Here is a 27,807-nt window from a genome sequence, read left to right on the forward strand (position 1 = left end):
GACTGAGCGAGGAGGTCTCCAGCTGAGGCACCACAGTGAAATGATAATTTTTGTGTCAGAACATGTGATGCATCTGCTGAACAACATCACCTCAATGCCTCATCCAGGTACTACTGACTTAAAGGGAAAAGCCCTGAAATTCCCAGAGAACTCCAGGGATGCTTGCAGGAGTGCACCCGCTAGCCTTTTTCTCTGGTGACTTGAGCAAAGGAAGGAAACAAAATCTTCCTTTAGCCCTACAGAGAGACAACTCAGGCAGGGAGCTCTCAAGTAGAACATGGGGTGAACTGAGGCATGTAAATGCAGACCCTCTCTTGTCAATCAGGACATGAAGTATCTAATTTTAAATATTTTTTTTCAACTGCCCATCCACCAAACACAAGCGTAACCATCAGGTCAGGCTTGCACAGTGCAAAATAATAAAAAAAAAAAGAAAGAAAGAAAAACAAAACAAAACAAAACAAAACAAAAAACAAAACAAAAACACCCCAAACATGAAAGCACAGGAAAATCCTCTGACACAAAACGCATTTTCAAAAAACAACCAAGGACATAAGAAACTATATTTTCTATTTTCCACCAGGCAATCAGATCTCCCCAGAAATGATCCTGGCATCACTGTAAGAGCACTTGTGTTCAGGGTGGCTGCAGAAAGACGTGGATATCTACAACAAATGTGCTACAGATCCCTTCCTTGAGTGCATGAAATTCCTGGTCTACAGTCAGCAAAATAGAAATGAGATCCACAATCCAGTGCTCCTGAGCTGACTCCTGCCTACCTTAGAGGGATCACATCCCTTGGCAGAGCCTGGCTGGGAGTTCCAGCACATCTAACTACTAAGCACTAATAAACACTAATTAAAGTGCTTCCTGCCCCTGAGAAGGGCAGCAACTCTTGCATATGAATGCAGCCCTGTCTCCTATACTTGTATTACTGAAGCATTTGGAAGTTTAATAAAAATTTGGATTTTAAATGGCTTGTGACAGGTTAAGATTAACATCCTCCTACTGCAATTGCTTAGAAGCAGGGAACTGGCAAGATGCAGGTTATATTTCAACCAGACAGGCATGTTTCTACTGACAGTGACAGAAACATTTCCACAAAATAGCCTCCTGCTGTCTCCAGCACTAATGAAACGCACGGCATACGGCGGCGGAACGGCACTACATTTCCCTCAGAATATGAAATGCAAACTCTGCCTTAACCATCCTCCAGAAATCCACCAGAGCTACAACTTCTGTATAACATTAAGTCTTTGTTAAATTAACTGCTGGAGGGCCTAACGGCTCATAAAAAAAACCCCACCACCTCAAAAAACACCCCCAAAATTATGTCATGAAGAACGACTTGAGACAGAAATCCAGTCAGATGTAACTCCTGCCCATCACTTGTGTGTATGGGCAAAAAGGGCTGCAGGCCCTGTAATTGCAAGGAAGAGCAAAATAACTAATTAGATTTATGAACAAAGAATATCCCAATCCTGCTCCACAAAACAGGTGTTTGCACATTTTCATGATTGCATGAACACAAATTTTACACACAAAATGGATACTGGCGAAGGGTAAACCTTTCACTTCCATGATCCTGAACTGCTGATTCAAACATACACAGTCCTGCAAGACAGGGTCTGAGGCAGCTTTGACAGCTTAGTTTTACTAGACCCTTGTTATGCTAAAACATCCCAATGAAGGCATAGAGTCATTTGACATCCTTAACTTGAAATTCTATTATCCTCAGAGACATTAAATTATACAGTCAGTCCCCTTTTCACTTAATTATTCATTTCTGCTATATACCTATTCTAGTTTTTTGTTATTTCTAACATACAGCTATATGCTACTGACAGTGGTGAGTGATGAAACTGCAGTGTTTGTCACCATACAGTCATGAAAAAAAGGACATTGTCACACCAGGCTGAGAGTCCAGGCTGAGAGATGGCAAATGACAAACACACAAATAAAACATGCAATGTGGACATTAACAGTCTCAAAAATTCAACTTGTATGGGCATTGTTGCAGCTATCAAAATAGATGGGAAGTTTAGCAACTGCAATTGGAATTTGAAAGAAGACAGTATTTGTTTCTGAAATTAAAGAAAGTGCCTTCTCTTCATAAGAATGTATAGGAGAGAATAAAGTTCACAATACTGACTTTATTCTAACAGGGAAGATTGACATAATTTTTTATATGGATGTCACCAACCCACCAGGAGTTGGATCTTCATGACTCTCGTGGGTCCCTTCCAACTCAGGATGTTCTAGAATTCTATGAAACAATATAGCAGAGAATCATGACAAAAGATGCAAATATGTAGCATTAATGCAACAAGTCCACAGTCTTTAAAGTTTGGGTGTTTATTTTTTTTTAATAAAGAACATTTGTTTTTCCCTTCAGAATTAAGTTCACTGAATCACAGAATGGTTTGAGTTAGAAGGGATCTCTGGAAAAAAAAATCCATCACTAAATCAGACTATAGATGGATATATCTAGCGTTGAATTTGTTCACTTGGCCACATTTGGTGCTGTATTATAATAATGTAACAGAGTTAAACCTACAAAACATTTAAAATCACTTTTTGTAAATAATGGAGTTCACCACTAATATGAATTAATTGCCATTAAAAATGAATAAACAAAAACAGTCAAGCTTTATGAGACCCTGCAGCTATAGCTGAAGCAATAGACTTATAACATTTAAGCTGAAATTTTTAACCACAAATAATCACTATTAAGGATTATTTTGGATTAAATGCATATGTGAAATATATTAATACTTTAATCATGAGTGCTGGACAGAACCTCGAAAATAGGTACTTTCTTTCTATTGGGAAAACCATATCCCTTGAAATAAACAATTTTGCATGTAAGTACTGAGCAATATTTCAGTGATCATACAGAAAAATAATAACATCAAAAGATGTATTCAACAGTCTTATTTTATGGCACTCACTCAGCATGAGGAGCACTCAGGTTTAACTTTACATTCTTCCAGCAAGCAGAAACTTGAATATTGGTCTCTCCTCTCCAGGGCTGTTGTCCTATACACAGGACTACCAGCTAGACAAGATTCCTCTTCATCTCAGTAGATTTTTCCACTTTCAAAATAAGCTTTTAGTTTTGTTCTGATGAAAAAATAAAGCAAATGTTGAAACCTCTAAATTTTTCAAGGAAATGGAATTTTTATTTTCCAGCCAAATACAGTAATTACAGAGATCTCTGAGCTGGACACGAACCCTGTAATGCTTGAGCAGGAGTCTGAATTTTAGGCTTGCAGTACTTGAGCTGAAAATCAGGCAGCATTTGAATCAAGTCTAAGAGGAATAGAATAGAAATGCCACCACCTCCTATTGTAACTGCTCCCATACTCACAGATTTGAAGGAGATTCAAATGTATGGATAAATACTGGAAAGGGCCCAAAATGAACACAAAGGAAATTCAAGTCCTAAAAGCTATACTGGAGCAATCTGAAAGGCTTGCTTTAAACCTGTTTAAGGAAGGAAATTCACAGTTAAGACTGAAAATCCTGGCTGGAGCTCCAGCCTTCAAATACATACACTGCCTTGCAGAAACAAAAAGGGGTAGGCAAACCATATAAATCAAGACCACAGTGTCAGACTGGATTTCCAGTTTTAACTATGATTTGTGACATATTAGAGAACACTTTATTTCATTCTGTTTCCATAATGTTGTAGCTCTCAGATGGACAGGCCAAGAATAGTCAAACTAGCTGAGGGTTTATTATAGCAGCAAAATCACCACCTTACTTGGGTAGTGAATGGATTTTTTGCTACAGGTCCATAAAAAATAGGAAAAAAATTATAAAAAAGGAAAAAAGGGAGATAAAAACAAAGGAAGCAATACTTTCAGAAGGCACAGCACTAGATTTAACAATAATAGTCCTTTCCAGTATAAATCTCTTTGTTTTACTTCTCACAGCACTATCAATCATGATATTCTGTGCAAGTATTTTAAAGCAACTTCTAATAGTTTATATCAAGTTTTGATTAGGCAAGTTAGCCATAATTCTTAAAAAAATGGGGCTTAATTTAATAAATAATTGTATATGTACACATGGATACACACCCATTTATATGTATATATTTAAGAGCTTTCCTGAACAAAGGCCAAAATTAGTTTGAGATCAGAGATATGGCTCAGATGACCTCTTGAGGCTCCTTCCAGCATAGTTCTTCCATAGTTCAGAATGGAAATTCCAGAGCAATCAGGGTAAAAAAATGTGTCATTAACCAAAAGGAAATGCTCAATTTATAAATGGCATGCCACAAACTCAGTGTGTGGAGAGGCCAAGGATCAGCCTGGGTAGGGGGGACACAGAACAGGCAAAGTCCTAATAGAGATGTCAAGCCATTATACAATTTTTGGGATGTCATTGAGCTCACTTTTCACCTGTGAGCAGGAATGACAGTGAAATTCAGAGCCAATGTGAGGATTAACTAGTTATTATTGCAAAGGGCTCTGAAGAAAACAGGTGCTGAGTAAAAATGCTGTGTATTAGTGGGATGACTAATAAAAATGGTTAGTTACAAGGAGCAAGAATCTAAAGCAAGGAGGGTACCACAGAAATCCAAGACATCTGGGGAGGAGTATCGGTGTAATAAAATGAAAACAAACCAACCCGTGTTATTTGGCAATCCCACATGCAAACCACTTGAATTTTACACTTCTGAAGCTTATGTCATCGTTGAGCCTCCACCTTCCACTCTGAGAAAGCTGCAGTTTAGAGAACTAGTATTTTAAAGCATATATAAGGTGGCAATGGGGCAGCTATTCAAGAAAAAATGATCCCATTTAGTCAAGTCGCTAACTGGGACACTGGGACACTGTTAAATTGTTTTACACCAGAAATGAATACGCCTCTTCCAGAATTTAGAAGAGGGGGTGTAGAAAATCACAAATACTCCTTAAGATTTGGTACAGTTAGAGACTGCAAGTGTATTGTGTATTAAGCAAAGAAACGATCCACACTTTTAAAATATCATCCATAGCCCTCCATAAATCCCCAAACCCCTCCCATTAATGGTTACTGTGTGATTAATGTTTGTACTGGGTCATTTTAATTGGTGAAACAATTCAGAGTTCTACCTTAAAAAGCAGCTTTGTGAAACTGCAGTAGTTGCAGAATATTTCACTCCTGGGCTTGATAAAACACTAAACCAGAAACTGCTTTCAAATAACTGCCTGCCACAGCACTTTTAGCCAACTTTTGCACCTGGTGCTGAGAGGAAAAGCCAAGTGAACTTTCACTCACTTGTTGCACGTCAGCTTCAATGCAATGTCTTTCTTCTGTACTGTTTGGGTTTCTAACTGGAAGAGACAAGTAAGCTAAACTAGCAGCCAATCAATCCCTAAATTCTAAGAATGCAATAAAATTTGATACCAATAAATCTTTTCTTTTAACAGCCAAAAGAGATTAACAAAGGTATTTGAAATTTTATCCTCCTCTGTACTTTCAATAGGACGATTACCTGACAACACTGTTGAATCAAACAGCAAAATTAAAAGAGACACAATTAAGCTTGTATACACAAGGAACAGGATATGCATTTATGCATATCCCTAGTAGGTCCTCCATTATATATTAGCCTTGATGTATTTTTCTTCCTCTTACAATAAAAGTTATTGCACCTTTGGACTGTCAAATAAAAATCCAATTGGCTGAGACATGGACCGTCAATATAAAATAGCTTTGCACAGCTTCCCTCTTGCTACAACCAGTCAATTTTTTTCATGTCTGTCATTAATTTGTTTCATTACTTGAGGAAAATCCACTTTGTCTTCTTTTTACTTTCATTTTGCATCAGTAAAGTGATCCATTTCTTTCCCAAATTTGGAACGCTGATGTTGGCACAAGATCATCAAAGACAAAAATGGTAAACAATGTAAAAACACATTCAAGAATTAGAGATGATAAAAAGGTAGTTGCTGAGTATTGTAAGAATTGTTGTTAGTAACAATATCTGCTGAGTATATTGAAGTTGATATACTGACATCAGGCTGTGTGTCACTATACAAGTGCTCATTATTGATCTATATATAAGATATATATTTGTTTGTATGTTATAGTACAGAGATGCCAGCATTCACATCCCCATGTGTATGCTACTGCCCACAGAAGAAGCATTTGTCACAAGACTCTCTGTGTTACCATGAATTGTTTCCTAAAATGTAGAATCTGTCTCTTCCCTTTCTTCCCCATCTTGTGCTCTCCTTCATACACAACACCAACAGCTCCATTCCACCTGTTCCATCATTATCCACTTAAGTTACTCTGGCCTCATCCAAAATTCAATTTGGAAGTAACACATCTGCTGAATCTCACTCCATTTACTACTTCTTGATGACTTCTCTGTCATCAGCACTTAATGTCCTGTAAAGCTACTTCCCAAACTCATTCTCCAGACCAGACCTTCTGCAGGCTCCAATGCACCAGCCACAGCTTCTCTTTCAAACCCCTCTGCCTCTTATTTCAATTATTCCCATCCTCTTGCTACTGAACATTTTGAGAAAGTGTCATGGGAAGCTCTTCCAAACTCTTTCCACTACAAGGTTGTTTTCATCTTCCTTTTTATCCCACTACTTTAAACAACTCTTTGCTGAATCTCAGGTTTTGCATTCCTTATTCACAACCTGGTTTTCACTTCAAGCTCCATAATTCTTCTGCTACAGGAGAGAAAATAAGCATTCCCACAAAGCAGCTCTTAGTTTTTGTTCCTGAACACCTTCTCTTGTCATAAATCTTTGGTCTTTTTCCCAACTCTAACCCACCTCAGTAGCTGCATCATATCCTGCCCACTGAGTTTTTAAGTTTTCTTTGCTCTCTGGTACTTTCCCTCACTGTGTACAGATGACCTCAGCCTATCCTCTCCTTTAAAGAAACTGTATCTCAATCCAGCCCCAAATCTTTTCCGACTTGTTTCTTTTTCTTCATCTATTAAAAAACATACATCAGGAAGTTTTCAGCTAATGCACAGACTTCTAACTCTGTCTTGGATCAGCTCCAAGATGACTTTTCATAAATCCCATCCCTTAAAACTGTTCATTTTTTGGGACACTTTGTGCCTCTTCCTAGCCAGAAACCTGGGCCTGCAGTATGTCTTTATTTTCTCTGACTTTTCTACTGCTTTTAGCATTGTTAACATCTCCTTCTACCATCAGAGATATTCTTGTTTACCTCCTTTCCTCTTGCATTGCTTTAAGACTTCTGCCTTGGGGGAGTTCTCTCTCATCTGGGAGTTCTGACTAAACATAGAAACCTACATCTGAGTTGGTCACCCAAGGCATAATTTATAGTCACTAGACAAAAATCACCCTTCTGGGTCCAAATTCACCTCACCCTGAAAATAAATCATAGAAATAATTGGTTTGGAAGGAGCCTTAAAGATCATTTTGTTCCAACCCCTGCCATGGGCAGGGACACCTTCCACTATCCCAGGTTGCTCCAAGCCCCATCCAACCTGGCCTTGGACACTTCCAGGGATGGGGCAGCCACAGCTTCTCTGGGAAACCTGTGCTGGGGCCTCACCACCCTCACATTTAAACGCCTAAAAGAAGCAAAATACATACTATTCTACAAGTAATATTTCTCTCTATTGTGACTGATTATTTCTCCAATGAGCACAGGATTCATAGAAATATGATTCACAGGAATATCAACAACTGATAACCAATAATTTACTGAAGTACCTCTTATGCCATGTGCCCAGACAGAGGTACAATGCCTTTACCCAAGATATAACAAAATGGGCAGCCTGGCCATGTAGTGACAGGACAAGAGGGAATGGCTTTAAATGGGCAGAGATGGGTTTAGATTAGGTACTGGAAATAAATTCTTTACTGTGAGAATGGTGAGGCACAGAAAAGGTGGTTTTTTGGTGCATTTACCAGAAAAGCCTTAAAACCAAAAAAGGAAAGAATCCTCAAATTAAAGTGAAGTTTAATATGCATTTTCTGTGCCTGTATAGCTTTCATTTTTCTATGGGACATGAATAAAAAAATCATTGATACTTTTGGAAACAGTTGTACAAAATTCCTAATATATTATCTTAAGCAAGGGAAAGTCCTTCTGCTAACATACAGCAAAATTCCAGGTAAAGCAGAGAGTTAATTTTACTCCCAGTTGTCATCTTTGTCAGGAATGGGTTACAGCCCATACTTGCTTTGCTCCGTTTATTTGCAAGTCTGAGATAAAAGACTGTTTGTGCAAGTTTTTGTGTGTAAGTTATTTTCTGTCTACTCAAGGACTGTGCAGCCATCAACACTCCTATCAGGTAGAACTCGTGGCTTGAAGATAAAAGAACACAGAAATAAAAAGCATCGACATCTCCCACAATTAAATAAATACTGATCTAAGGGTTTCTGCTTTTATCGCTGTTTTTCTTGGCCAGTGACACTTACAGACACAAAAGGGCTGCATTTGCCAAAACTAAAGCACTTAAATTTTAAGAAAACAGATTTTGTAGCGCTTCAAGAAGTAAAACAGCTTCTGCCAAGTTTTTCAGTACTTGCTCACTATTTGTATTTCCAAAATAAAATTGTTTTGAATGATGGTAACACCTTTGCCTTCAGCTACTGTTTCCTTTTGCAGAAGAACAGAACTGGAAGATGTTGAAAAAGGTGGAGAACTTTGGTATCAACAGCTGTCTATTAATAACCAAGAGCAGTATTAGAAACTCAGGACCTCTGAACACTAGGTGTCAGTGTAAGAAATGGAAAAATGTCAAAAACCTGTTGTTTCCAATCAGGTGGATTAGCTAAAAAACCAGAAGCAGCTGTGACCACATTTCCTTGTAACTCCGTAAAACTGTTAACAAGCCAATCTTCCTAAAAAATGTTATTCTGAAACTATCAGGTTTGCTTCAAATCAGATAAGGTGATCTAAAAATTACAATGAATTTGCTCTGTTAACCACTCTGAGATGACCTTTAAGGTTTATGAGTTACACTTCAAGACCATGCAGAGTTTTACACTACTCTTTTTCCACCACAGATATCCATAAATCAGTTTGTGTCCTTCACAACTAAAAGTTTATAGGTAGCTTGTTTGTTGGTGTTTTTTTTCCCTCAGAATCAATGAAAAACTACATATCTGTAACACAAATACAGATAGTACCTGAAGCCACAGAGGTGAGATGTCTCTCACTTCACTTAAGAAGTCCAGATTTTAAATGCATGGCCAGAATTTTAAATAACTATGTTAGGACATGAAGAATCACATGCTTGAAGTGCCCATTTATCTCTCAGGACACAAAAGATGATGTGGTGTCATTACCTCAGCTTTTGAAAAACATGTTTGTCATATTTGTTTGCTTTTATATTTTACCATTGATAAATTTCTGATTCTTTTCATTTAATGTACTAATTTCTATCAGAATACTAGGCAAGATGGGTCTTTGTCTGCAGGATGGACTTTACACACATTTTCATATAATATTGTATTTATATCATACCAAGAAGTTAAAGAAAGAATGAAACCCTGAACAACAACTTTCCATTTGGCTTCTGTAGCTTGGAATGTAATTATGTTCCTCAAAATCACAATCAGAATATTGATTTACCAGAGTTCACCATATTGAGCAGTACAAATATAATGATTACTCTAAAATTTCCTAACTTCTTGATTTGTTAGTAAATGACATCAATAGAAGTAGGCAAAGACCCCAAACACTGCATCTGTACACTGACTGTCCCTGCTCAGCTCATCCAAGGCCTCAACAGCTGTTAATCTCTTCTATTCTCCTAAAATTTTACATAAAAATTAGATAAAGGATGTATCCGTGTTTTGGAAACATGGGCTGGCTTCAGCTTATCAACTGTTTTGTAAGAGCCCCAGAAGCCAAGGGAATTGAGTACATATATATTTAAGAATGCCACAGATTCCAAAGCCCCCACAAGTGAAATTTCATACCTACTTCATTCCTCTAGCCCAACAGTCTAAACAAGAATTTGATGTGTGAAGGGTGGTAAAAACAACCATGTAAATATAGAGACATAGATTCCTACACACATAAATCCATGACATTGTTATTAAAGGCCCAGTCTGATACAGAAACCCAGGAAAAACTGAGATTATTGCTGCCTGCACTACCTTCAGTCTTCATATTTTATGTGCTACAACACAAACTTTAAGCACTGATGACTTTTTGTTTTCCATTTAATCTAGTCAATGCTTTGGATCTTTTTCTTTACTATTGAACATGCTTGTAAAACTTTGTTTTTCATTTCCTTCTGTTTGATAATTTAGGGTTTTAATAACAATATCTTAGTCTCTTTCCACTTGTAAGGTCAGTGAAGTTCATCACCAGTGGATGCTGAGAAGCATCACTACATGGCCAGGCAAAAAGCAGCAGCCCTGTGTTAGAGCATATGCTGACCCTGCACAGAGATCCATGGAAAAAAAAAAAAAATCTGACCAAGTCACTAAATTCTCAGTCTCAAGAGAAAGCAGAGAGAGAGCCCAAAATCCCGAACTGGGACTCCTGAATCATCTCCTGAAGTAAATTCCATGCTTAAGAATAGATCTGAATGTGGTGAGCAAGGGGCAGACAATGTTTAAAGTAGAAAATTCAGGATATGTCTTTTCATATAAATTACCGTATAAATCTAAATACCGACCACATTTAAATACTGCAATTGCACAGGCAACAATTAACTACTTGCTAGATATAAAGCCCCATCTCTCCTTTTCCATCCTACATGGGGAAATGCAGACAAAATCACAGTGCTGGTACCCAGGGAAATTTTTATACTACAGACTTATTTTCCACTTTGATTTCTTCCAGGGCAGGTGTGCCCGTGTTTGCTGCGAATGTATGCATGTTGTTTATTCAACTCTACAGTAGGAATAGAATGAATAGGGGAAGGATTTCTCCCAGATGGTTTTTGTGAACTCCCTTTATCCCATCCATGTAAACACACAGCATGTTCCAGCTTGCTGGGCTGTACATCTACCCTGTGACTTAGCACAAAGTCTGAATGTTTAGTTAGCCAGAAGATTGTTTCCATCCTGTGATTCATTAGGTCCCTATGGTACCCTCGACTTCCTTTATTTTGTACAATCACAAATTATATTAGTTTGTCTTATTTTGATAACCCCTTTAATTAATGTCCTGCACAGGAAACTTTATAACTGTTTTAAAACTGACTCATAAAACAAGGACTTTTCCTATTGCTGGGGTGGCATAAGTGACAGTTACACGTAACTATGGGATATCAGTGGGCAATTCCTGCCCATGAAGGAGCTGCTTTCAATTCTTTCCTTCCTAAAAGGAACATCAGAAATGTTACATTTATGTATATAAAGGTTACAAGTTGAACAGTTCCAAAAGGTAGCAAGCAAACCCAGTGCTGTGTGAGGTTACATACGTTAAAGTGACTGATTCAGCTTGTGAACAAATAACAAGTGTGATTTAATTTTAAAAATCCAAGAACCTCTACAAGCAAAAAACCTGTAAAAGACCAAGAAAGCTTTATCCTTGCTTCTCTTTAAATCCTCATTTTTCCTACTTGCCTCTCCCATTGTCATAGTCTTTTTCTCTGGAAGGGCAAGCGAAGGTGAGTTTTCCTTTCTTTTGTTTTAAACTGCAATAAAAAAATAACAGCTGCAGGAATAAGGCTGGGAAGAGAAGAAAGTACACCATGATCCAGAAAATATACAGCCCTTTGAAAACACAAAATTCACGCTGCTTATGATAAGTAACCGTATTTGGTATCAGTAAACTTATGCTTGTCTCAGTATTTTCACCATTCCTTTTCCTAGGAAAAAGTAGCAAATGACTAACCAATCTTTACTAAACACATTATAAAAAGCAATTTATTCCACAGGATGAATTTACCACAGATCTACTCAGGCACACTGCTGAATCTCTGCATCTCACTCTAAGTTTTCTGCCTATGAACTACTGCTGCATTTTAATACAATCTGTATTTGCCAGTACAGACAATTCACCTGCTGACCTGTGCTTTGTGTTTTGGTTGAGACCAAAGGACTGATTCTGAATTAAATGTTGTGTGTATAAAAGAAAATTTATTTTAAATAGTAAAAACAACAACAAAAAAAATTATCCATGTGTACACTCAAAGTGTTCATTTATGCACATATATAACTCAGGACCCAAATCATGCTCCTACACAGGAAGTAAGAGTGGAATATTAATAGCTTTAGGTATCAGCACAAGTTGTATGATATTAAATACCACAGGAAGATAAAAGTAAATGACAAAAGAAATTCCAAAAAACATCATGTACAATATGATTTTGGGCAATTGAAGTTCCTTTCACTTGACACTACTGAATTCTAAAAAAAGGCAACCAAGTTGGTCTGACTTCAATCATTTGACATCAATTGGAGAGAACAGAGTCCATCTTCCAGCAGACACGTATTGGCTGACAGGACAAACCACAATTCTATTAACATGAATTCTACCGTTCATGACTGTCTCCATAAGGAGTTATCACACATTACAAAGAATTACAGCAGATAAAACATTTAAAGGATGCAGTCCAAGGCTGTTGTGATGTGCTGTGGCCCTGCCTCTGAGCAGCCACTCTTTCATGGACAGACAATGTTACTTACCTGTATTTTTTGGTGCGCATATGTGTAATTTCCCTATTCCTTTGTTGAACTCTGTCCTACTGCTAAAATAGCTTCCATTTTGTAAAAACAAATCTACTCTCTTCCCACAAGCTATTTGATACCTCTGAAACAAATTGTAAAGGACTGAACTTCAAATCTAGTGCTACACTGAATAACTAAACTCTGAGAAAACAGGTGTCTGCACTACTCCTGCCATACCTAGTGTGCCTAGAGAATAAACTGCTGGTATTTCATTCTGATAACAAACATCCAGCTGATACATTGTCAACATAAGGAAAGTAGTTAGGGTTCTTCACCAGCTCTTCTAATTTAATTAGTGCATTGTGATCTTACTGTGCATTTGCCTTTGAATGTGACATCTGAAGCATGAACAAGGAGCTATGGCTCTTTCAAGAGAAGATAACTAATAATATTTAGCTTTTATTATTAGTCTAATAATACTACATTTTCTTATGAACCAGCCCAGAATGATAAAAACTTTGGAGAGCTGGTGAAGGTAAAGAAGGACTTTTTCATAAATATTATATAAAACAATTTCCAATTTTTTTTTTAATATCTGTATATGTGCAAGATTTAGGCTATTTTAATGGCAAGCCTCTAAACAGTAGTTTAATGATGAGCAAAAATTCCTATTCCATTTCTCTTAATTACAGGTTTGGTTTTTGGGGTTTTTTTACACAAAATGCTGAATAATTTTTATTTTTCCTAAAGGAGGCTCTTCAAGTTTCCTTTCTAAGGGTCTGAATAGATATGAGTAAGTTATTATAGAAGACGATGCTTCAAAACCTTCTTAGTGCACACGGAGATTGTACCAGATATGATGGAAGAATGAAATAGAAAAGGTCTTATTCCCCTTCAAATGGTCAGTAGTTAAAAGGCTTGTCCCCTTCTGATTAACATCTTTTTGTATTCCCTGTTGAACTGCTTTTGCAGGCAAAACTTTCCTTGTATTACTTGTGCCTAACCATAAAGGAAATACAGCTTTGACTGGAACCTTTAGTCTTAGCCCACATAAAGAGGTACAGTTTTAAGGTAACATGAAGGCATCTATAAATTCCTTAAACGTTTACCTATAAATGAACACTTAGATCTACTACCAAATACTATCAGTCAACAGTAAACTTGCTTTCAAATTAAAACTTATATTCATTGTGCTTATGAAATACAGTGTGCTTGACCAGAAAATGTACAGAACTTTCCAGTGTAGGGTCATTATGATTTTTTGTTGCTTGATATACAAAAAAAAAAAAGGTCTAATAATTACAATATAAGCATAAAAAATTCAAACTCATGACACAGATACGATGGAATTTATCTCTTGCCTTTCATGCCTATCTCCTAGATATTCAAACCTAAGCCAGCTGTCAAAAGATGCATTTCTTAGTCAGCTGAGAATACAAATTCCTTGATAGATACAAACCCATTCAACTCAGAAAGTAATTTTAGGATGAAATGTATCTTCCTCTTGAGATGTTCATTTCCTCCCATACATTGCTATATACTTTTAGTGGAATTTTCCTTTATGCAAAGCAGTGTGCATATTATTCAAAATACACCCAAAAATGTGATCATAAAATGTGATGAAGACTCTTAAAAATCTGCTTTCCAGGAATTTGTCTTGTTAGTGCACTCATCTGCTACAGCAGCCGGACTTCATGAAGCGCACAGTGATTTGAAGCAGTGACTGTATAAATCTGCCCAAACCAGACCTTGATTTAATAGAGTTCAGATCAACTCTGAAAATAGGAAGCTGGAACTATAAAGCTGCAAGATATCAAAAGTTAACCAATCAAAGGTAATCATGCTGGAAACTTATTTTTTAATGCAGAGGCTGAAACCTGGACTTAATCAACAAGAACAAGCTCTTCTTACAAATTCTTACTATGAAAGATGTGTGCAACGCGCCAGCTTTATTGCAGGTATAAAAGTAATTTCTACAGTTTCGCTTTATACTTGTATTATGGATGGAAAAATGGACATGAATTAAACAAGAAATCATTAAATTACACAGTGAGAACTGCGTAGTCCATTAACATGAGCAATATGACAAAATCCAGGTGGTAAGCAATAAATTTACTTCTGCAGTCAGCTTCATTTAGAAAAATAGAATTTTTCTAGTACTGGGTAAATACCAGCAAAAACACCTCTGTAAAGTAAAGTGAAAATTTCATGTAACTGCACAGAAGCTCAATAAGGATGTGCAATTGAGGATGACAAATGTGCAAAATTCCCTATCAGAAGCCCGGGGCATGTAAAATGCTGCTGATTTAAGAGTTCCGGCATGTGAATGTCAGAGGTCAAAGCAATGAGCTATTAAAGATACTTTCACTTCCTCAGAAATAAAGTGCTGTCTTGGGCTGGGAGGGGAAAGGTTAGAAAAGCTGTTTATCTGCCGCTCCATTCCCATTCTTCCTTCTGTCAGGAAATCCTACAAGCTCCTGCACCCCACGCAGGGTTAACCCTGGGTCACATCCAGCCCCTGAGTAAGTTCCCGGCTTTGATTAAAGTGCAAAGACCACATGGCCACAGGTTGCACTTTCTCAGCTGCAGGGTTTGGTAAAGCTCAGCTCAGCTCAGCTCAGCTCGGTGCGACAGAACAGCCCAGACTCCAGCATGTTACTGCTGAGGGAAGAGTGAAGCCGCAGCCATCAGTTTGCATAAATTACAGGGGTCATTAACAAAGAGAAAATATTACTTTGTCAGAGCTAAAGCTGGAATAAGAACTACAAATATATGCCCAGGACAGAGTGTTTAACCAGCGGGAAACCTACAGAGAGGGGAGAGACGCTGTCCCCTCCAAGGAGCCACGGGGCATGTTCAGGACAGCCCAAGAGGAGTGTAATAAGGAAAGAATCCACAAAGATGCCAGGAGACTGTGGAGACAGGGATACACTGTTGGGCTCTAGAAGTATGAGCTGAAAGAAAGTGCCTGGAGCTGGAAGGGATGCCAAGGCATTTGCTGAGATGCAGGAAACTACACTGGCTGCTGGATTAGGTGCAAAGCTGAAGGAAAACACCTGTTGCAGGCATACAGTGGGCAAGGGGAAGTCTGATTTTAGTATATTTCTATTAAAAACATAAATGTCTTATATGCATGAATATGTAGAAATATATATTAAATATATTTTTATACATACATAAATATTTAAAATATGTGCTGTATTCCATTCTGAATTTCATCATTTTACAGAAGTTTTTAGCTTTAGTTAAATGTAGTACCAGAACCTACACTGAAACTTAAAAAGCCTTGTCATTGCTGAGAGGGCTAATTGAGGTGTAGGAACTTGCAGCTCAAAGCTCTAGCTGATCCACAGACTCACCAGATGTAAATATTAGTTATAATATGTATTAGTATAATCTATATACATTAGTTCCATAAAATGTCCATTCCCACATGTGCTGTAATTTCATTCCAATCACAGAATCATTAAGGTTGGAAAAGACCTCTCAGATTATCAAGTCCAACCATTAACCCAGCACTGCCAAGACCACTAAGCCCTGTCCCTCAGTGCCACATCTACATGTCTTTTAAAGGCTATGATAAGAAAATCACACTTTTTATGAAGCCACAGGTGGGATGTCAGATTATACAATTCTATACAAAAGTATAGTCATTTGTCAGATGGCAAATTCATGCCATGGTGTAAAATGCCATGATTTATTTCTTAAGAGGAGATTTATTTGCTAAAATATAGAGCAGTTCCAATTTAGAGCTGTTTCTGATAGATGTGATTTAAAACAACCTAATTTGTATAACATTTTATTGGCTTTCAATATATTAAAATATTCCATATTTTGGCAGGTTTTTTTTGACAGAAATCAAAACAACTCATGGAAGGAATATTAGAACATAAATCCTAAGCAAATAATGCATTAACACAAATAATAGAACATAATTAAAAAAAAATAAAAGACAGCAAGGCAGCCTTTAGAAGAATAGTCAGTTCTTCTAAAAATCAAAAAAATTTTTAACTAAAATTCCATCAGCTTTCTTCACAGAGTTAGGTGGGGTTGCATATTTGGTTCCACAGACCACTGAGACCAGAGCATCACCCTCAGTTTCTGTGTTTTATTTGTTCCTAAACCCTGGACAATCTATTATTAGTCATTAGATCACAAAAACATCATGTGGATTGAAGGAGTTTTAGAGTGCAGGGTATTTTGCCAGTTAATGTTCTTACCAAATTTATCAGCTGAGTGTGAACAATGTCTTCCACCAGAATTGCAGTTTCATGGAGTGGCCTGCGAGCATCTCCCAGGGAAAACCTGAAACAAAGAGGTTTATTGCAAGGTTATGGAAATTAGTTAAAGAGAAAAGAAGTATTGGTCTCCTGAAAGATAAAAAGAAAAAAATATGAATAATAACAATAAAGTTAATACACCTGTATGCATGGAAATGGATCACTCAGCCTGGTGCAAGGATTATAAACCAAAGTCATGGGATTAGTGGAACGAAAGAGCTGCAAGGATGTACACGAAAGCATGTGTGGAAACAAACTGAAAGACTGAGAAAACAGGAAAATCCAGTTTGTAGGAAAATTTGTGTACACCCCTCATCAATAAACAACACTGGTAAACTTGTAACAATGGATGAGGAGATTTTCGCCTCAATCTTCACTGACAACCTCTCTTCACACACTTTGGATGATCTTTAATGTCCTTTTCAGCCCAACACATTCTATAATTCTATAATTCTGTGAGAAAAGAGCAAGCAAAACTGCAGCGTGCGCATTACTAATTCTGATTTTGCAGCCTCCTTTGCTTACAAAATTACCAAATATCTATTTGAAAAGGTAAAATGCCATCAGCTGTTTTATCCCAAATCTAAATGCTGGTACTAAAATGTAGACAAAACAAATGAAAGGTAAACATTTTTATACATAATAATGTATGTGAGGCTCCTAAAGTCTACATTGCAACACGAAATGGCAGGAGATCATAAAGAGATTATAGTGTTCATAAAATATCACAAACAAAAGGCAAGGTGAGGCCAGCAAGGAGCATAAAATGAGGAATTGTGACAAAGGACTTTGCAAGGTATCTTTTCCTCTTCCTACTTTTCTTATACTTCTTTTTCTGCTATTTCTTGTTCTCTAAGAAATATCAGTCTTACATCATTCTTGAGAAAGACAGCTCCTGTACTGTTTAGCATTTCCTCAGAACATTTCAGAGAATAAAACACTTTCTCTCCTCTTAATGTTGAGTTTTTAAAATACAAAGACTTGCACAGTAAAATATATTTATTGTAAATTAAATAGCACAGGCCAACAATAACACATTAGATTCTTATAAAAAGAGTGAAATTTTATTTACTAGCAAGACTTCATATCTTTATCAGTGACTGAATATATAAATTATTTCCTTACAAAAGTATTAGTCTACCTTGCAATATAGTAAAACACTATTTTATGTATAAACAACTAAAGAGCTCTATAATAGGGTTCTTTTCCTTTATCTAATGATGAGATTATTTCCAGTGTTCTGCAAACAGCATTCCAAATTCTAATAAATAAATAAATAAATCTCAGCCCGATACATGTAAGAGCACAACAAGAGCTACTCAAACAAAATCTGAGTATAATCCACTGTACAACACTGGGCATAGCATGAGGAAATTACACTCTGTATTTGTCCCATAGCATTTGTCTCTCCTGTTGGGACTATCAGCATCTTAGAGACACAGATGTGTTTTATAACATGTTGTATACTTCTAAAATGAGCACAACTCAAATAATTTTTTCTCCATTATGCAGGGCTGCACATGTGCATGGATTAGAATCAGGCACTTCCTAGGACTATAAGGACAGCCCAGCAATCCATCCAGAGAAAATTAAATATCTCGTAAACTACAAATACATGGAACTTATATAGGAAATACATATAAATAGAAATATAAATATTTACTATCATATTACATTGCAAGATTAAACAGTACTTAAACCATCACAGATTCCAAAAAAGTGCTCATACAGGATAAAGCTCAAATTTTTCTTTTTTTCTTTTTTTTAACAGTAAGGTTTGTAAGTAAATGAAAATTACAATTAATAGTTGGCTTTAATCACACGGGGACTATAAAATCATACAGAAGAGTTATCACAAATATAATATACTGTTCATTCTTAACTGCTGGTATATTTTTTAAAGGTAATTATTCTTTCTTTAAAAGGTTTCAAATACAAAATAAATCAACTACGCAAGACAGTAGTAAACAGCTGGTGTCCAAAAGTATCAGCTTAGATATACATTTCTCATGTTCATGGTTTCACTCAGCGCCCCAAATATACAAATTAAAGGGCTTGGGGTTTCTTTTCCAGAGACAGCAAAATGCAAGAACCAAAATCTGTTTCTGAGGCAGGATGCTACCTCTACATTCAGCCGCCCTCTTCATCTGCATTCAGAAATCTCTATTACAAGTAATTCACAGTTCCAAATAGCAGGAGGGGCAGAGGGATTGCAATCATGATGCAGCACATTGATCCAAAGGGAGTCAAACATCAAATCGTTTTTGGTCCATTTTGATGGACCACTCAGGATAAGGGGCAATGGCTTCAAACTGAAAGAGGACAGATTAAGAAAGGTACCAAGAGGAAATTCTTCCCTGTGAGGGTGGTGAGGCCCTGGTACAGGTTGCCCTGAGAAGCTGCGGCTGTCCCATCCTTGGAAGTGTCCGAGGCCCAGCTGGACAGAGCTTGGAGCAATCTGGGATAGTGGAAGGTTTCCTTGCCCATGGCAGGGACTTGGAACAAGATTATCTTTATGGTCCTTTTCAACCCAAACCATCCTGTGGTTCTGTGATAGACAGAGTTGATGCTGAGACATGAAGAAAGGTTAATGTCAACTGCACTTCTGATTTAATAGAAAATCAAGTTCCAGATGCGCTTATTTTCTTCCTCCATCACTTCCATCCTTTCTACCTTCCAAAGCTATTTCTATCTCAGTTTGCCTTCACTGTTTCCCACGTAACTTCTGCCAGCTTCTTTCCCACACACAGAAAACTAGATACTGGCATGGTGGTTTCAGCAAAAAGTAAAAACCACCACACCCACCCACAGCCGCTTCCTTTTCCTTTGCAATGGATCCAGGATTTTCAGACACTAAAATAAAAGTAAAGCTGCTTTATTTGTTAATTGTATTTGTATAGCATTTGATATGTTTCTTGATTCTAACATGCTTTTAGGATAACATTCTTTAAGATACCAAACACAGCCTTTTTTATGTCTTTCTGCTACCAGAGGTAATATTTTGAAATGCACAAATAGCTTATTACTTTAACTCTTTCCTTTTTTCCCTTCACTTTTGTATTGTACCTCTCCTCAGCAGAATAAACACTAAACTACAAGTCAGATGGCTCAGATTTTCCCAAGTGGCAGAATACAAAGTAGTTTAAGAACGAAAAGAAAACAATTTAAAAAAAAGACCCCCAAATTTGGTGCCCTTGCTTCTGGGAAGTGAAGCTGAACTTGATGCTTTAATATAAGTTATGAATTTCATTTCACATGCTTTGCTTTTATGGTTCATGAGAGTCTTTTAAAGAACCTTCCATTCACTAGACATATTAATAAGTCTTCTATGAAACACTTAAAAATTCTGTTGAAAATAAAAAAGAGCTGTTTCTCCACAGGTAAATACTGAAGAGGAAATACATCAAAATACAACGTTTGCAGGGCATCAAAGCAGTAAAGTATTATGGAAGACAGTCCTGGTAATAGAAGCATCAACCCATTAAACATGTCCTACAATAACAAAGCCTTCTTAGAAGATCCTATTTCAAAGGTTTGTCTGTTTTAAGGAAACATTTTTACAAGGGGGGGATCAACTTACCCAGATTTTCACAGGAGGATTAAAATAGTAGCATGGAGAAAGAAAAGACTGCTGCAGCGCTTTTATTGTTTACTTTTAGCTTCTATTTCTAATTTATTTAAGTTCCTGTAATGATGTTTCCAGGTTCTTCAAAAGGGTAAATGTCCAAGCCACTAAGTGCCTACATGAAGTATCATGGTACTATGTGTAAACACACGCACATACTTGGCACATGCTAAGGTCCCACTGCTGCTCGTAGTGCAGGGACTGACATTTATAAGAACTTCAAAATGAGCAGCTACAGAAATAGATAAAGCACTTTTTTTGCTACATTTTCAGAGGTTTAAGTGCCTGAGAAAGGTATTGGGGCAGGCAAGGCACAGGCTTGGTTCAAACCCCCAGATGCAGAGCTCTCCAGGTGGCCAGACCACCAAGAGAGTAGACTGTGGAGACAGAGAGCTGCTGCAACCTCCCGTCCTCCACAGCCTTGAAAAGCTGTCCTGGCCAGAAAGGAACTATAACCAGGGTGGCTGGGAGTGCACTGAGCTAGAATAAACAGCTTCCTTCACTGGGGTTTCTACTGAGTTCACACCATAACAAGACTGCCCAACGCATTCAGAATTTACCACCTCAAATAAATGCGATGAATCCAGCCTAGGGAAAGTATAAAAGCAGCCAGGTAGTCTGGTGGGAAATATGTGCTGCTTTTTTTTTTTCCTCTTCTAGAAATTCCTAACAACTCTCCTTCTCTGTTTCTACATAAAGGATAAGCACATGCTCAGGTGGGCAAGAAGGCCAGTGGCACCTGGCTTCTGTCAGCAGCAGTGTGGCCAGCAGGACCAGAGCAGTGATTGTCCCTGTGCTGGACACTGGTGAGGCCACACCTCAAGGGCTGTGTCCAGTTCTGGGCCCCTCACAACAAGAAAGACACTGAGGGGCTGGAACGTGTCTGGAGAAGGACAAAGGAGCTGGGGAAGGGTCTGGAGCACAGGTCTGAAGAGAAGCAGCTGAGGGAGCTGGGAGGGCTCAGCCTGGAGAAAAGGAGGCTCAGGGGGAACCTTCTTACCTCTACAACTCCCTGACAGGAAGGTGCAGACAGGTGAGTGTCAGTCTGCTCTCCCAGGTAACAAGGGACAGGATGTGAGGAAAGGGCCTCAACTTGTGTCAGGGGAGGTTTAGATAGGCTATTAGAATAATTTTCTTCACAGAAAGTTTGGTCAGGCTGCTCAGGGCAGTAGTGGAGTCACCAATCCTGGAGAGATATAAAAGATTTGTAGAAGTGGTTCTGAGGGACATGGTTTAGTGACTGACCTGGCAGAACTGGCTTAAGTTTTGGACTCAATGATGCTAGAGGGTCTTTTCCCAGCTGAATAAATCCATGATTCCATGATCCAAACTGCCATAGGGCAAGCAAATATTTCTGTCCTCAACACAGAGGTATTTACTTGCTCCTGCTTCAACCAGACTGAGACTGTGAATCACAGGGATCCATGTGCCTGCCGTGCCACAGTGACCTGAGGGTGCACACTGTGTCTGTGGGAGTGTAGCCCATGACCTGGATGAGAGGTTTGGGATCCACATAAAAATCTGGACATAAATCTGGGCTGCATTTTGGAGAGATCAGAGGGTTTGTGAGTTGGCTACTGGAGGGACCAGGAGATCCACAGCAGCTGCTGGGGAGGCTGTGGGGTTTGCTTGTGAGACCCACTTGCTTTGAGTGTCTCTGCAAGTGAGGACTGAGCTCTCCAGCACAATGACTGAGCTTGAGACTACTGGATTTAGCAATGACCAAGGTGTGAGTGCTCATCTCGTACAGAACAAGCTGATTCACTGTTATCAAACCTAAAACCAGGCAAGGATCCCATAAAATCACATAGAACAAAGCAGCTACCAGATACATTTGGACTGGGTAATATGTGAGCTCACATATCTCCTCAGTATTGTAAGAACATACAGCAAATTTCTCTTTTGTCAGCTGTTTAGTGGGAATGCACTTGGAATATGCAGCATATTCATTCTCACAGATGTTTCCATTTCTCTGAAATATATGAAATATTGGAAATCTGACAGCCAGTTCATGGCAAAGAAAATCAGTTTTACAGTACTGCACACAAAAATGTCCAGAAAACTTCCAGCAATTTGAACACCTGAAGGATAAGAACTGCAAATGACTTTAAAACAGGAAAAAGAAGCTTTGGAAAATCACTAATACAGTAGCTTGAAGTAATTCACTTTCATACCAGAGGATGCCAACTATGAAGACAAAAATAAAAATGTGGAGATCAGGTCCCTTAGATGACAGAAAACTAGGAGATTCCTCTGATGAGCATGAGAATGAGCCTGTCATTGCAACAGACAGCCCAGAGAAAATAGCATAAGGATAATACCTTTTTCAAAGTCTCAAAAGCTAAAGATAACTCCTGTCTCTGCTTTTTTTTTTGCCATGGCTGCTGCTGAACAAATTAGGCAGAAGTAAAGACTGAAAGGAAAGAGATGACTGGTGCCAAACCAGAGAATTGATCAGACATGCACAGGAGGACACACTGTACAGAGAGTGGAAGAGGAAAGAACAAAATCCAGGAGGAAAAAACTATCCTGAGTAATAGGATGATTTCAATAGGGGAAAGAGATAAATAACGAAGTCTCAAAGTAATGTCCATTTTATGTTAAGATACGTATGAGAAAGAGAGAGGTGAGGTTGCTGTTTTGTACACTTCACTCCCTCCTAATACTGTCTGTAAACTCACTGAGACATTAATTTAAAAAGTAAATAATCTTGCCTAAGATAAAGAAAAAAGGACACAATCTAAAGCACTGAGTTAATGCTAACTAACCAGCAATGTCTACAGCACTACCCGAAAAAGCACTGGAGTTTATATTGCTATTTATATGTTTGTCTGCTCATCAGGTAACTTCCACCAAAGCCCTTTTAGAAAGAAAAGGTAATAATTCCATCAGAGTTCATAGCTAATATATTTATCTGCTTGGATTAATGAAATCAAGTAATCAAGCAGAGGTTTCACACAGCATAGTTTTTTACCAGGATTTAGTGCAAGTATGACATGTAGAGTCAAACATGTCACTGCCCTGATGATGTGAACAGCACTATCTCCCCACTTTCCTACTTCTACAAAGACTAGAGATGCTACAGGAAGTTACAAAAACTAATTACCACCTACTTATGCAGCAAGTGGAGACATCTTACTGCCTTATTTAAATGCTATAATATTAATTCAAAGAATTTGATTATTAAATTATTGCATCTTTACTACAAAAAACTCAGCTAAAGGAAAACACTTTTCCTCAAATATGTATGGCAATGAGAAAGGCAAGTACAGGAAGAACCTGAAATGTCAAATACAAAATGGGGCTTTTTCACTCTAAAATTAAGCTGTGGTGATGTCTGCAAATATTGGAAAAGCATAAACAACAAGAAGAGAAACATTACATAATACCATTTAATTATTCAAAAGTACATAGTGACACGTAAAGGGAGAAAATTTAGAACAGGAACATTTAGAACAAATTAGAAGGAAAACATCTGAAAACGAGAATTAAAACCCTCTGTAACTATCACAGAAGGAAGAAAATCTTCACTGCAGGAGACACAAAAAACAAAGCTTAGCCAAGAACTGGGGAGGGGTCTTGTTATGCTAAATAAGTACACACAGGAACTCTTGATTATGTAAATAAAAATAATTTAAAAAGAGATATAGCCCCATTCTATTATGGTACATCACTTACAACTCTGTTTGGACTCTGAAATAAACTTCATTGATGCTTATAATAATTAAAATTCTGAAACCAATAAAAGATGACATGATGAATAATTATTCTGAGCTTATTGAAAACTTTATAATGCTTTCTTAATGGTTCCCTGCAGATAGTTCTTGATTACCAGGATGGAAAGCCCCATCCAAACAAATCATTGTTCTCCTGAGTTAAGACCTAAACAAGGCAAGACCTTTGTTAGAGCAACTTTGTTTACCTGAAAATGGAAGTAGTTTGTTGACACCCTGAGTTTTTAAATGGTGAGGTCTGCCAGGCAGCAGGATTAACAATGCCTAACATCCTGCCAAATGAAAAGTCCAATTCTTCTCACAAAAAGACAAACCCTGCCCTCAGTGACGCCACCATAAATCAAGAATAACACAAAATCCTCAGGGATAAATTTCAGAGATGCTGAAGTCTCCCAGCTCCATGGGAGGTCATTCTGTTTTGACTCAACAAAGTGCTTTTAGCATGAACCTCCTGAATCATATTCTTAGGCTGATTTTGTATGCTTAAATAATTTGCAGAAACAAAATAATATCCTACATTTTCCCTTTAGAAAGGGCAAGTTTTGTTAGCATTCCCTTATATATACTATAAAGTAGGCAGTAAGAACTGTCTCCAATTTTTTCCTTAATAAACTCATCTTCCTGACTGCAAAATCAGAGTCTTGCAGGCCAGAAGAGGGGCAAGAGGGGAAAAAAAGAAGATACCACTTCATTACTTCTACTCCATGAATCACAGACCAGCTGAGGGTTGGATGCGTGGAAACACCCAGTTCAATTCCCCAACTCAAATAATTTCCTCAGGGCTGCATCCACTCAAATTTTGACCTTCTCCAGTGATGGATACTCCACAACCTCTCTACACAAGGTTCCCACATGCTTGGCTACCCCCACAGTAAAAAAACATTTTCTTTATGTTTAACTGGAATCTCTCATATTTCAGTCTGTGCTCAGTGGCTCCTGTCCAATCACTGGCCACCACTGAAGGAAGCCTGGCTTTGTCTGCTTTACTCCCTCCCATCAGGTATTTATAGACATTGATAAGATTTCCCTGATCCTTCTCTTCTCCAGGATGAACTGGCCCAGCTCTCTCAAGCCTCTCTTGTATGAGATGCTCAAGTCCCTTAAGCATCTGAGTGGTCCCTCACTGGACTTGTTCCAGTATCTCCACATCTCTCTTGTAGTGGCAGGTCCAGCAGTGGCCTCAGAGATCCATATGGGTCTGTCCAATGCAGAAGGGAAGGATCACATCCCTCACCTGCCTCATGCAGCCCAGGGTGCTGTCCAAGAGCACACTGCTGCCACCAACCTGTTCAGGTGCCTGGGGTTATTCCTCTCTTGGGGCATTACTTAGGATTCCCCTTAATGGCACTTCATGAGGCTCCTGTTGGCACATTTCTCCAGGCTGCTGAGAATGACTGCACCATAACAGGGTCCATCAGCCACTCCTAGTTTTCCATCCCCATCAAACTGCTCTGAGTGCATTCATGCCCCATCACCCAGGTCAATAATAAAGACATTACACAGTGCTGAGCCCAGGATCAACCCCTGGGATCATCACACTGCCATTAACAACCCTATGAACACAGCCCTCTGTCCATCCCTTTATATATTTATTCAGTTTGCACAAGAGGATGTTACGGGAGAGAGGGACAAAAGGCTTGCTCAAGTAAAGGCAAACAGCACTCCCTGCTCACCCCCCATGCACTGCACTGGTATTTCATCATACAAGGCTGTTGGGTTGGTCACAGCTGATTTTCCCTTCACAAATCTGACAACTCTAAATCACATTTGAATCCTTAACAGGCTCAGAAATGATTTCTAGGATGACCTGCCCAGGGGTCAATGTGAGGATGACTGGTCTGTCATTTCCCAGATCCTCCTTCTTGTTCATTTTGGGGACAGAAATGGAATTTTATTCCTTCCACACCTCAGGAATGAACCTTCCCCAGTTCAGGCCATGACGTCTCTTTACAAGCAATCTCATACATAAAATCAAAGCAGAATCCTGTATATTATGTCATTGGAAGAGCAAATATGTAAATTAAAGTCTGATTTCAATCAGAAAGTGCAGAAAGATTATCTGTACTTAAACTTTTATGACTACTGTTAAGACATGAAAAATGACTTTGTGTATATAAAAACACAACTTAGAAGACACATTTGAGTAAAAGGTTTTTTAAGTACTTTTTCCTTCCTTGTGGTCAATATGCAAAATGTTGCCAATTTTGATGCAAGATGCTATAGAGGTCTACTTTCAACAGACTATTTATAGGTAACTATGTTTCAGAGTGAATATGGATAAATTCCATCCAAGCCTAATTTTCTAAGTTTTGCTAAAAGCTCTGCAGAATAATCTTTCTACATATGGTCTTCACTGAACTCACTTGGTTATCCTTTTTAAACTGTGGGATGTACAATATCCACTGGCTGAGGAGCAGTTTGATTTTGTAAAATAAGTAAATGCTTGAATTTGGACAATCACATCATGTAGGTGTTTTTAGAAGTCCTGTTGTTAATTAAAAACAATAGACTTCACCCTCTGGGGTTTTTTTCTCTTATATTATAGTAAATACTTTCTAACTGCCGAAAATCTGCAGATTTGTCCCAATGCAAAACTGTGGCAAGAGCCCTTTTCAGTGCCATTGTTTACTCATCAAAATATATCAAACTCTAACAGTTAAGTGTCTTAAATTAATTTTACAAATCCTTATGACTGGCCAAGGAAAAAGATATCATTTATTCCGGTTGTTTAACATAGTATGTTCCATTTGCTCACTCACAAAGGATTTCAGATTTTCAGGAAACACATGAGACAACTGTTTTTCTCAACCATGCAGACTGGACTATGATCAGACACTTCTGCTCTAGGAAAAAGTTCATCTCAACAAAATACCCAAACACAACTGGAATTTAGCAAAGCCAAGGGAGATGAATTCTCAGCCTGCTCTCAAGAGGACAGGGCAAATAAATGATGAGGAGAGCAGGAAGTAAAAAAAAAAAAATTAAAAAAAAAAAAATATATATATATATATATATGTGTTAACCAAATGTGGAAACCCCTTGCTATTTTAAATCTAGATTAAAACCACAAGACAATTTAAACTAATCCACAAGATACAAAACATAAGTGAGGATGAATGCTTTATGCTAATTTTTAGAGAAATAATATTCTTCTTTTTTATATTCTCCAAAACATCAAGGCCATTTTTAATTGTTTTAAAAATTCATGTCATGATTTTATGAATGAGATGTGTGGGTGTTGAATGATGATAATTATATCCAATTCTCAAACAACACATTTCCTTATCAGATGGTAACATGTTTTATAACATCAGTTTTCATATTTTACTACCCTTCCTGAAACCAGTGCCTGGAGAAGGGAAGCAAATTGTCCACTGTGGTCGGTGTCAGAAAAAGCAAGTTTTCCCCCTGGGCCTCCCATTGCCAGGGGGGTAACAAGTGCTCTACTGACAAATCAGGCTTTGCAAATTAGAGTTATTTTAATAGTAAATTAGCAAATTAAATTTAATTTCAATAGTAAAACAAAATGCTATTAAAAGGCCATCTATATATGTAGGGAACTGTATTTTCATTTTTCACCTTTGCAGTACTTG

The 27,807-nt window shown here is 37.9% G+C and overlaps 1 protein-coding gene across 3 annotated transcripts in view; it reads right to left on the reverse strand.

The window, feature by feature from the left end:
• Positions 1-27,807, reverse strand: part of SUPT3H (SPT3 homolog, SAGA and STAGA complex component) — a 253,578-nt gene that overhangs the window by 111,406 nt on the left and 114,365 nt on the right. For all 3 annotated transcript variants that reach the window (XM_084203335.1, XM_084203336.1, XM_084203337.1), the window contains exon 3: positions 16,796-16,880. In XM_084203335.1, the coding sequence (XP_084059461.1) occupies positions 16,796-16,880 (85 nt within the window). The remainder of the gene's footprint in view (positions 1-16,795; positions 16,881-27,807) is intronic.

The sequence above is a fragment of the Fringilla coelebs genome, assembly GCF_963513975.1.
Source record: "Fringilla coelebs genome assembly, chromosome: 3".
NCBI classification, from domain to species: domain Eukaryota; kingdom Metazoa; phylum Chordata; class Aves; order Passeriformes; family Fringillidae; genus Fringilla; species Fringilla coelebs.